The sequence below is a fragment of the Dermacentor silvarum genome, chromosome 1 (genome assembly GCF_013339745.2).
Source record: "Dermacentor silvarum isolate Dsil-2018 chromosome 1, BIME_Dsil_1.4, whole genome shotgun sequence".
NCBI classification, from domain to species: Eukaryota; Metazoa; Arthropoda; class Arachnida; order Ixodida; family Ixodidae; genus Dermacentor; species Dermacentor silvarum.
This window is the reverse complement of record NC_051154.1, coordinates 377,900,272-377,911,770: the sequence shown is the minus strand read 5'-3', so window position 1 is coordinate 377,911,770 and position 11,499 is coordinate 377,900,272. Positions and strand designations below refer to the sequence as shown.

The window sequence follows — 11,499 nt, the reverse complement described above, 5'->3', positions numbered from 1 at the left end:
GGGTCGCCACAAAAATGGACGTTTCGTCACTACTTGGGCCAACAGCTTCCTGGGTGATAAGTAAAACTTAATGTCTTCGCCACCTCTAACAATGCATTACGTACATCCTCTGACGACACACACGAAAGTAGAGATATGCCGTAAAGGTCCCTATAACGATATTTCTCACTGCGCTCATCTCGTCGCGTGACGCAGCGCTGGGATCTTGTCACAGTTTCAGGAAAAAGAGGCAAAGTCGACAGCGACGTCGGTGCAACGATTCCGGGCATCAAGATGCAGAGCGAGTGGGGCGACAACGACGCTCGGAAAGTGACAGAAATCGCGAGTTCGCCGGGTGCGATTTGCAGCGCGTTAAGCGTGCCTTTACATACGGTATTGCGGAACTATTTCTCGCTCGTCAGCTAGAGAGAAACTCGCGCGGCACATGCAAATTCTATGTCCGCAGTGAAGTACGAGCCCAGTGGCTCTGGAGAGCCATGAACGGCGTCTGGTTGTTAGGTGGCTGCGTTCGCATTTGAGCGTGCACTTCGCGCTTCCTTTTCCAAAAGCGCGCCGCTTTGACGGTTTGCATATGTCGCATCTGTCGTGCGTGGTTTTCCGTGTCCTCCCTCCTTTTTTTATGTTCTTATTTCATTCCTTATCCACTCCCTTTGACCTCTCCACTCTTTCGGCCTCCTTGACGCGACTCCTTGCACGGCCCCCTGCTCACCGACGCGGAAGCTTTTCAATAAACCCCTCGTCAGTGACCGCTCACTCCGAGCCACATTTACCTCGCAGTGTGCCGGCGACCTTCAGGAAGCATTCGCTCACCTCGTTTTAGCGACTTCCAATGCAAAAACAGTCTACTTGTCTGCTTCTGGCTTGCCCGTGCCCATCTATCCACTGTCGATATGTTCCTCTCTCATCCATCCCTGCTGTTCGCGCCGATCAAGAGGCCCCCTCTAAGGAGTAGGATGGGCTAAGAGGGAAACCGCTGTTTTCTCTTTTCTTCTTAGGTGCTTACGTTTAAAGCCATCAACGCCTCGCAACATTGATGGCCCCAAAAAGGAGTGCTTCCTGCTCATTCTCGCCGATCTGCCGCACCGCGCGGCCCTTACCCCTGTGTTACAACGTGTCCTCCCCTCCCGTTATGCGCAAACACGGACGTTTTCATATGCCTCGCCCCGTGACGAGTCGAGAAAGAGACGGGACGGGCCGTCGAAAGCGCGCGCGCTTCGAACCCAATTTCAAACGTTCTCCTCTCTCCCTGCATTTTTCTTCTTTTTTTTTATACGTGACCTGTCCTCCTCTGTTCTATACGCGGAGAGGTACGACGCTCGCTTCGATGTGGCTGCCTCGTCCAAACCGAAATACTGCAGCTTCAAACAGTCGGAGAGCAGAGACAGCGCGTCGCCCTCACGTCTTTCCCGAATGTTGAACCGACTCAGTCGCGGTTAGATGAGTCAGGTGAGCCGGGTTCGGAGCTGGAGATGAGTTGATTTCGAGGTGGCACGGCGGTGGAGAACACTGGGCTGGTTCTGGAGAGCGCATCAGTCCTGCCCGAAAAAAAAAAACGTTTGTTAACAGCATACCTGCGAGGAGAAGTCTAGAGATAGTGCCTGATAAAGAAAGTGAAACGCTAGCACCAAGGCTAGTTTTCAGGCAGTTGGGCTATCGCAACCGGGCACGCCGTCGCTGTTACAGCAGAGAATTCGAAGATGTGGTGTTGGAGGTTCGGGTTGACGTTGCCGATTGTGCTCGCGATGATGACTTCGTCGCCGCGCACGGTGCGGGCGACAAGCAGCTACGACGAAGACGAACTGGTCGCCAAGTGGAAGGACATGGAGTCTTCCATGAGAGAGGTGGTCCAGGGCGCCCTGAAGAAGGCCCTGCCCGAAGTGCTGAGGATGGGCCAGGAAGACGGCGGCCTGTCGGCGCCCTGCACGTCCGCCTTTATCGGAGTGTTTCGTCGACTCGGCAGCTTGGACAAGGAGGTGATGAAAAGTGAGTATGACTGCGAGGCACTCGTGTCGGTTCGCTTGGATACATGCCATCTGTGGCGTGCATCATTGTTACCTGTGCGTGAGTTGTTTGCAAAATGTAGGAGTTATTTCAGTGAACTTGACGCAGTTGTATGTGTCGAGTGTTGGCTGCGCGAAGCAAATAATTCCTTACGTGCTAAGGAATACTTTGCATCGTGTCTAGTGAAACGCAATAATTGGGCGCACATGTGTGACAAGTGAATGGCGCAGAAACGCTTGCGGCCTTGCAGTCGAAGAAGGGTGATACGAAACAGCGTACATTATTGCCTCGTGCGTATGTGATGTTTTGGGGTTAAATGTGAGTGCTTACGTTGAGGAGTAAATGCTGGGGCTTCCTTTTCGGTGAACCATGCAAGCATCGGGGCTTACTGAACAAAATGTGCGAATCTAAAAGAAATGTGCGAATAGCGTGTACCACCTATATTTTAATATCCTTTGTTTGCTTTGAAGTGTATCGACAGCTCATCATTCCGGCAATTATACAAACGTAAAAGTGTTTTTCTGCTGCACCGTGGAACCACGGCTCACCGTGACTGCACTTTTCTCTTGCCTATGGGTCGGTGTGGTATTTACGAACGCGTATATTCTCTCAGTCTTGAAATGATCAATACACCAATGTGCGGCACCTGGGGTTCTGAAGAAACCATCTAACATCTGTTGTGCACTTGTCCTCAATACGACGTCCAGCGCAGATATTTACAGACGCACTGAGCCGACTGGACTCTATAAGAACATCTTAGGAAACAAAAATTGTTGAGCCCTGGCCACATCCGTCGATGGGGCAGAAAGCTATTCGTGCACTGCTGCACTTTTTGAGCAACACCGACCTCAGTGTGCAATTGTAGTCCGGCTCTCATTTTCTACCTTTTTTTCTCGATCTGGTCGTGAGAGCATGCCGGGCGGCCGCGGCTTAGGGGTCCTGGACTGAGGACTCCACGCACGCCCAGGGCCCGTCGAAGAACCTTGCGGTTTCCCTTTATTTTATGAAATGTTTCCTCTCTCCCTCCTCTCTCTATTCCCTCTTTCCTTTAGTCTTCGTGTAGGGTAGCGGACCGGATGCTCGCCTGGTTGGCCATCCTTTCCTCTCCTTGCTTTCTCTGCCTCACTAGTCTGGGAATCTGAATTATATTGCCGTAATAAGCGACAGATCAACCTGGCGTAAATGCATACATTAAAGCAGAATAGTACGGTGTTGACACGAAGAGGATTCAGGACATTATCTAAGTTTTCAATCTGTGTAAGGAAAATTTTGAGGCATAGCTACAAAAGCTTTGTGTATCTTATCTTTGACCGCGTAGCTCATTTTTTTCCCTGTTCCCTCTGCGTTACGTTTCATAGCTTCACGACGCCAAAAATGGGCTATTTCTTAGCGAATTTCAAGCCGGAACTTATGTCACTCAACAATATCACACGAATACGCTGAGTACCCAATTAGTTATGAAAGTGAAAGAGCGCAGAAACGTTAGCGTGGCCAATCAGGTTATACTGTGCCACTGGACATCTGGGCACTCTCTCATCACTCTTTTCAAGAGAGATTAGAGAGTGCAAAGTGGAAAGTCACTTAAGGCTGTCGCAGGGACCACAGGGGAGATGAAGGCATCGCTTTCGGAGTGTAAGATGACGGTATGCACTCTTGATTAGAGTCATACCGTCATCTTACACTCCGACAGCGAGGCCTTCATCTCCCCTGTGGTGCCTTAAGTGACTTTTGCTATTACCGGAATTACAAAGAAAGCCAATCATCCGTTGCCGGCTCTGAAGCAACTGACGCTCCTATTGCTGCGCCAGGCATATCATGACCGCATGCATATATATACCGACGGTTCGACCTTACCTACCAGCTCAACTACCGCATTCGTCGTTCCCACTAAGCAGGTGACAGCTCACTTCAAATTGTCGCATATGACTACATCTACGTCGGCAGAACTTGCAGCCCTCCATGCAGCTGTGACCTACGTTACCGAAGAGCCGGCACAGAAATGGGTCATATTTTGTGACTCTAAGGCAGCTCTTCTCGGTATCAAGTCTGCCTTACATCACAGAACTTACGAGCAGATGATATCCGACATCAGGGAAGTACACCACCATGCTCTAGAAACAGCGCGCAACATAATTTTTCAGTGGATTCCTGCTCACTGTAGCATCGTCGAAATGACTTTGCTGACAGAGCTGCCCCGTCTGCCCACGAAGACACTCAATCGCGTCCAATACTTTTGGCGCGGACGGACACTGCCAGGGAACTTCGTCTGCTTGCACGCAAATAGTCACGCGCTTTCTGGATTTCAAGTGCCTTCCGTTGCCGATTGCATAAGCTGGACCCCTTGCTACGGCTACAACTGCCATCTAGCCTTTCCCGCGAAGAAACAACCTTGTTGTGCCGCTTGAGTCTGGGGGTGCCCAGCCCAAAAAAGTGAATTGGTCCAACTGTTCGTACCAGTTGTTAGCAATTGCACCCAAATGGAATTAAATGAAAACCAACTAGAATGCGCACTAGAATTGGAAAAACCAATTGGACCTCACAATAACCAACTGGTCCAACATTTTACATTTGGTCTCCCAATTGGAATGCTTGTTTGTCCAATTGGTTGTACATCCCCAATTGGAGTAGACCCATTGAAACATTGATCTTCCAATTAAAATTCTCGTTGTAATATTTCTTACTAACATGACAGCCTAATTAAAAGTGTCTTTAGTTCAGGTTTGAATTCAAGACCCATTGAACTGTCTAGTTAGTTCTTCACTTCATAACTTTCCGGCCAATTGAGCCAAGCGTGCGCATTCTGAATTTAAACCTTTGCTAGGGTACGTCAAGAGCTGCAGTCTTACACCATTTGAATTGCTTAGGATTTTTGCAAAATTTTTTTTTCATTTGCTATAGGGTGTAAGCTATCTCGAAGAATTTGGACAGCTGGTTGGGGCATTGCGAGCTAATAATCAGTTTAAATATAGTACAGTGTAAAATGCAGCTAGCTCTACAGGCTTATGTATAACCTACGATTGCGCTCCCAGAAGCTTTAACTTCTGTATCCTACAGAGCAAATATACCTAGATGAAAATAGGCTCAATGCTACAAGCAAACATTATAACTTGTGTAATTTTTCATTTTTTTCTTGGATATTTTGTGTACACATATCAATGCTCGCTCATATGAGCGTGAGCTTACCGTTTCTAGTAAATGATTAAGTGCAAAAACTGACTACTCAAAGTTTAGAAGAAAAGTAATTTTTTAGTGCAAAACTAAGTGAGTTTACTGAAAGAGGACTCATCTCCTGGTGAACTTACAAGAAATGTACGCCGTTGACAGCAGCCGTGCAGGCTAGGAGCAAGCCTGTGATGACAGTTTTCTTACAATTAGTGAAAGCACACCAGCACAATCATATATGTTCATACTGTGTGCATAAAACAAGACCACCAAACATTTAAACCAAGTCTGTGGCATCACACCATGGTATATTTATTAAAACGGGCAAAATTCATTATCATAAAATGGGCATTAATTAAAATAATATATAAATATTTAAAGTATTAATTGGGCATCACAATATTTTTAAATGTAATAAATTCTTGTAAGCAACAAGTACCTCCTTTATATGGTTTTTATTTTATGCATGTGGCACTTAGGCACACGTTACGTGTTGGCCACCTGTTAGCTTCAATTGGATGGTCATGTGTGTTGAAGTGGTTAAAATGTTGGACACCAGTTTACGTCAACTCGTTGACCATGTTGGGCCCCATTTAGCTTCAATTGAATGACCATGTGTGTTCAACTGGTACACCCGTTCGGGGGGCACCAGTGAGCTTTAATTGAATGACCACATGTGTTCAACTGATTAACCATTTGGATACCAGTCTACTCCAGCTGGTTCACCAATTGGGCACGATTTAGCTTCCATTGGATGACCACTTGGGCACCAGTTAGCTTCAATGAGATGGCCATATGTGTTCAACTGTTTGACAGATACCAGTCTACTTCGCTGGTTGATCAGTTAGCTTCAACAGCTTTACTAGCTGGTTTACAAATTGCATGCAATTGGTGCACTCCAACTGGTGGTGAAATTTCAATTGGTTGAAAACCACCTGGTGGCAATTGGTACTTTTTCAATCGGACCCATTGACATTTTTAGATGCGAAGCATCTTATGGTCAGAGCTATGTAACTCCATCCCTCCGCCGTGCGGCGTCCACACCCGCACTGTGCATGCGCATCCTCCTCCCTCTCCTCTTCTCTCCTTGTCTCATCTCCTCTCCTCCCTCCTCCCCCTCCTCTCCTTGTGTCATCTCCTCTGCTCTCGGCATTCCTCCTCTCCTCTCCGACGCTCCTCTCCGGATTGCACAACGAATGGCAACACCTGCGGCTCCGCGCGCGATAATGCGAAGCAGCTTAGGTTAGAGACGCGACGGTAGGCGCCCCAGAGGCACCGGCAACAGTTACCAACGCCGCGCGCGTTCGGCGCGAACGCCGGCAAAACGCCGACCGCGTTTACAACACTTCTGTGCGTTGCTGGTGCTGCTGCATGTCCAAGTTTATACAGCTGATAAAACTACTTTGAGTCGACCCCATGGCTGCTTCGCATACTACTCAGGGCTCCCCTACGGGAAGATGATGTAATTTTTTTTTTCACTGGATGGCTTTCACGAACGCCTACTCCTATCATATGGGAATGGCCGAGAGCCTGACGTGCGACTCTTGTAGGTGCGAGGAAACCACCGAGAACCTATTGTGTACCTTTCCTTGCTACGACGTACAATGCCTCTCACTCGGGACAACTTTAAACCGACTGGACTCGAGACCGTTCTCTGAGTCAAAGATACTCGGACCATGGCTACATCCGTCACTGGCACAAAAAATGATTCGTGCACTAGTACACTACTTGATGTGCACCGGTTTAACACACCGCTTCTAGTGTCCCTGTGCATCATCCCACGTGCACTCAGTACTCACTCTCTCCCTCTTTTCATCTTTCTATTCCCCCTTTCCCTTACCCCCCGTGTAGGGTAGCAATCCGGACGCTCGTCTGGTTGACCTCCCTGCCTTTCCTCTCCTTGCTCTCTCTCTATTGGGATGAAAACAAAATGTAAGGTTCGTATTAAATTAATATGTCAGATATCACTCTTATATGTGTATTACTACACAATAGATTATACATGTGTCATGGATGTAAGTTATACGTAGTTACGTGTATTTACCTTAGTCTACTCATCTGTGAAACTCTGTTTGCCTCTGTGTGTTCTTGTACTCCTTCCTGTGCCTTCCGTACACTCATGTGAGGAAGCTCGCACATGTTCGTGTTCTCACAAGCTCTTAAATTCTTTTCATTGATGGTTGTACTTCCCTTTCATGCAAAGCATTCCGTGCAAACTTCATGCGCTTTGAATCTATCTATCCTCCTACGTCGTGATGACGTTGTGGTCGTTTCTTCAACTGTGTATAAATTAGAATCGGCATGGGCGGCATGACATGCATGCATACATGACATGAATGGGATGTAATGACATCAATGACATGACCTATTTGTCACGGCTTGTATATCATGACATAGATGATATGAACGACATGATGCCGTCGTGGTCGTTTCTTTAACTCAGTATATGTATCAGGATATGATTGACACGTGTGCATGACATGGATGACATGACATGAATGACATGGCATGTAATGTGCGTCATGACATGAATGACAGGACGTAGATCCGGATGTCATGTCATGACATCAATAACGTCCCATGCTTATCATGGCATGTATGTCATGACAAATGGTGTGAATAACATGATGCCGTCGTCGTCGTCGTTTCTTTAGCTTGATGTATATCTGGATATGTATGATATGACATAATTGTCATCTCATGAATTACATGCCTGTCATGACATGAATGTCATGAACCGCGTGACATGCCAGGACGTGACATTCATGATAAGACATGCTTGAGGATGTTACCCCATGTCATGCCATGTCATTCTTGTCAGGCACGCATGTCTCGCCACACATATCCTGATACATAGCCAGTTAAAGTAACGACAACGACGCCAACACCTCATGTCATTTATTTCATTCGTGAAAATCGCGTAATGACATGCATGTCATGTCATTAATGTGGTGCATGTCATTTCAGTTCATTCGCTTCATGGATTTCCTGATATATAACTTCTTAGAAAATGGACTTGACATGAACGACAATAATGTCGTGACATGGCGCGCTATAACGTAAAACTATTGAAATCTGTTTTTACTCCAATCGTCTCACGTCAAATTTATAGCCGCCAACTCAAGCATCGGGCGGTGACCAGTAGCGTTGTTTGAACAGTCCAATAAAACGCTCTCCTCGTTTATAATAGATCAATTTTGTGTGCTTCCAAAGCGAATAGCATTGCCTACCTTGACTAGTTTTTGTTATTTAATTGACTGACACGATGCGAGCGTAACGCGGAAGTGGAGAGGGTTTTGATGGGGCCGAGCTAGCGAAGTGAAAGCAGATAACCGGATGAGGATATAGCGGTGCCGGCGTCTGCGATTGGTCTGATTTCCCTCGCTTAGCTTGCGGTAGTTAAAAATGTTCTGAAAGGGTTCCTCAGCGAAGATGAGTTGAGAGAGCGATGTCTTATACGCGGCCGAAAGGGCTCGACAATGTTATACTGCCACGCAAAAAAAAAATATTATATGCAAACACATCAATTCTTCCCGGCAGCTCCGAGTAGCCACTGTCAGATCGATCGGCGTGCAGCCATTTTCTATTCCTTCGTTTCGGAACGGGGTAGTCTCCTGCTATTCTGAAAAACATTCAGTTTCATTCGGCATAATAATGCATCTTTAATGCGTACACGTCACTTTGATGTGGTGAGTTCTTGCTTGTTTGTGACGTCGCGTGACAAACGGGTGAAGTAGGCGCAACCTCAAAAAAAGTTGACCAATAACGGTGGGCTAATGGCGAAAAAGACGTAAAATTGGAAATATTTATTTTTCTTTTGTTTGGTCTAATCATACATAATCCGTGTGTGTAGGTCATATCAGATGGGCAGTTTTTGCTGTTTTCTTGATGTTGCGTGACAGACAGGCGAAGTGAGGGTGGCCCGAAAAACGATTCACCAGTCGTGTAGGGCTCCTTGTAGAAAGGGAGTATAAAAGTTATAGCACCCATGGATGGCATGCCATGCATGTCATGGCATGATTCTCATAATTGAGATTACATTAATAGATTGAATGACATGACATGCATTTCTTCAACTGGATATATTCTGGGTATGCATGTCATAACATAAATGTGTGACATTAATGACTTGTCATGTATGTCATAAAATGATTGGCATAAATGACATGAATGCATATGATGGCATGCCTATATCAAGTCATGTCATGATTTCCATGGCAAGAACTTATGCCGACTGTTACGACTGGACTGTGTGGCGAGCAATTTGTGTCCCACCGCCACAGCCACTCGAGAGCTCGGGTGATTTTAAATACGCTGTGCCGCCCGCAACCGCTAAAAAACGTCTAAGAGCCCGCAGTGGCGAAAAGACGTTAGCCTTTGTGCGTGCATTCTCGCCTCCTTACCCACGGCTCGCACGACGCCCTGCAGACAGCACTGTGGAGCCTACGCTCCACAGTGCTGTCTCCGTTCAGCGAGCGGGATGATTTAGCATCGCATGTGGATTCCCTCTTTCTTGTCCTCCTCGGCGAGGGAGACGCCGGCGGTGTCTGTGTCTGTGCGCGTCAGTGCCTTTCCCTGCACTGGCCAAGGGGCGGTTGACCAACGGTTGAAATCTGTTGAACGATCTACGTGTACCAAACGGCGGCCGCAAGCGTGGATAGCGTTGGCTCTCTCCTTCTCTTGAGCGAGGGCGTTCCGGCCTTTATAAAGAACGCCCCAGCCAACGGATTTCGGCCTTCAGCTTTTCAGCAAGCTTGACTGCGTGTCGCCCCCTGTGAGGAAGCTTGTAGAGCTGACCACTCCGTAACGATGTAAAAAAACGTCTTTTTTCCCGTAACGTAGATTGCCTTTCGTCTCGGCCTCGGCCCCTCTACGCTGGTGAAGCTCCAGACCGCCAGGCCCACGCTACCTCAATGGTCCTTGGGTGAACCGTCTTTAACACGACCCAGTGGATCAAGTTGGTGGTGGCTATATGCTCGTGTCCGTGATACCGTTATGGTCGTCGCATCGTCGTTCTAGCTTCGCAAACCGACTCTCGCCTATAATTGTCGCGTACTACTTGTGCTCCAGACAGGTGGCACGCGTAAGATCCCGGCATCTCGGCCGTAGAACACCGGGTTGTGCTTGCATCCGTTCAAACAGCGACTGAAAAGAAAGTTTGCCACGAGCGTTCATTTCCGAGAGCGGGACACCAACGCCCAACCTCCTGGTTCCTACCGAAGCTCGTACCGGACTTTTATGGCCCTTCTCGTTGTTACCAGGCTGCTTAATCAAACATCGAGGCCTGCTGTTTCCTGGTGCGCATAGTGTCCGACTACGACAACGCTGCATCGAATGCCACTATGGCAGCTGCAACATGGCACTCATCCGAATGGCTATAAAACGACACGGGCTTCAGGTTGTGCTACAGTATCGCTTTCAAGTCACTTGTTTGTGTCCTCCAAGTGGTAACAAGTGCTGCCGTCAGTGAGCATTTAGTTTCTACGTTTCTTACCCATCTCGAACATCCATGCTGCTCGCTATTAATTCGATCCTTCGTAGAAATCATGCAATCGTGGTTACTGTCATCATCTTGCTGCTGTCGTCCCACACACACACTCACTCTCGCATTAATTCAAGTTCGCGTCACAAACACAAATACTGGATTTACATAAACACATTGTTCAACCTGGCAACGCTCTGCGGAACCTCAAACAATGCTACATTGCTTCTTACATGCTACATAAAAGTGTTTTTCCGAGAGTGAAAGAAGCCCCCGAATTCACGCAAGATTGCCGCACGACTGGCCGCTCAAGGCACTTCGTGTGAATTCCCTGGCCTGTTTCAGGCTAGAAAAAGCACTTTTATGCACCACGTATCGAGCAACAGAAAGCTGTATCGGAAGTTATTCGTCTTGCTCTACAATTTTCACGTTGGCACTTTTCATCTATTTAAAAATTTTAAGAAGTTTGATTAATTATTTAAGAACAATTATGCAATTAGGCTGAATGCAATAAATAATCTGAGTATATCCAAGTGACGGCAAGCAAGATTACCTTGTTTTGGTCCAGCTACGTGGGATTTGCATGTTTTTAATGTTTGGCTAAAGTTACGTGGGACACCCTGCATATGAGTGTGCTATGTCCCGCCCGGAAACTGCATCGGTTTCTGTTTATACAATCGCCGAAACGCCGTGCACCACCCTCGCTCGATCCAGCTGCCGTAGTTGAAGTAGCCGTACTTGTCCGGTAACCTGAACCATGCCCGAACCCAAGCAGAGCCGCAGACAGCGACTCAGGACTCAAGCAAGCCATAACACATGTAACCGCCAAGCAGTGCACATTGCCACATAAATAA

The 11,499-nt window shown here is 47.3% G+C and overlaps 1 protein-coding gene across 1 annotated transcript in view; it reads left to right on the top strand.

Moving 5' to 3' along the window:
* Positions 1–1,668: 1,668 nt before the first annotated feature.
* The window catches only part of LOC119445809 (nose resistant to fluoxetine protein 6-like), a 66,292-nt gene continuing 56,461 nt past the window's right edge, over positions 1,669–11,499 (top strand). Inside the window, 1 exon segment of the mRNA XM_049660606.1 lies at positions 1,669–1,983. Within this exon segment, the coding sequence (XP_049516563.1) occupies positions 1,698–1,983 (286 nt within the window). The 5' untranslated portion in view covers positions 1,669–1,697.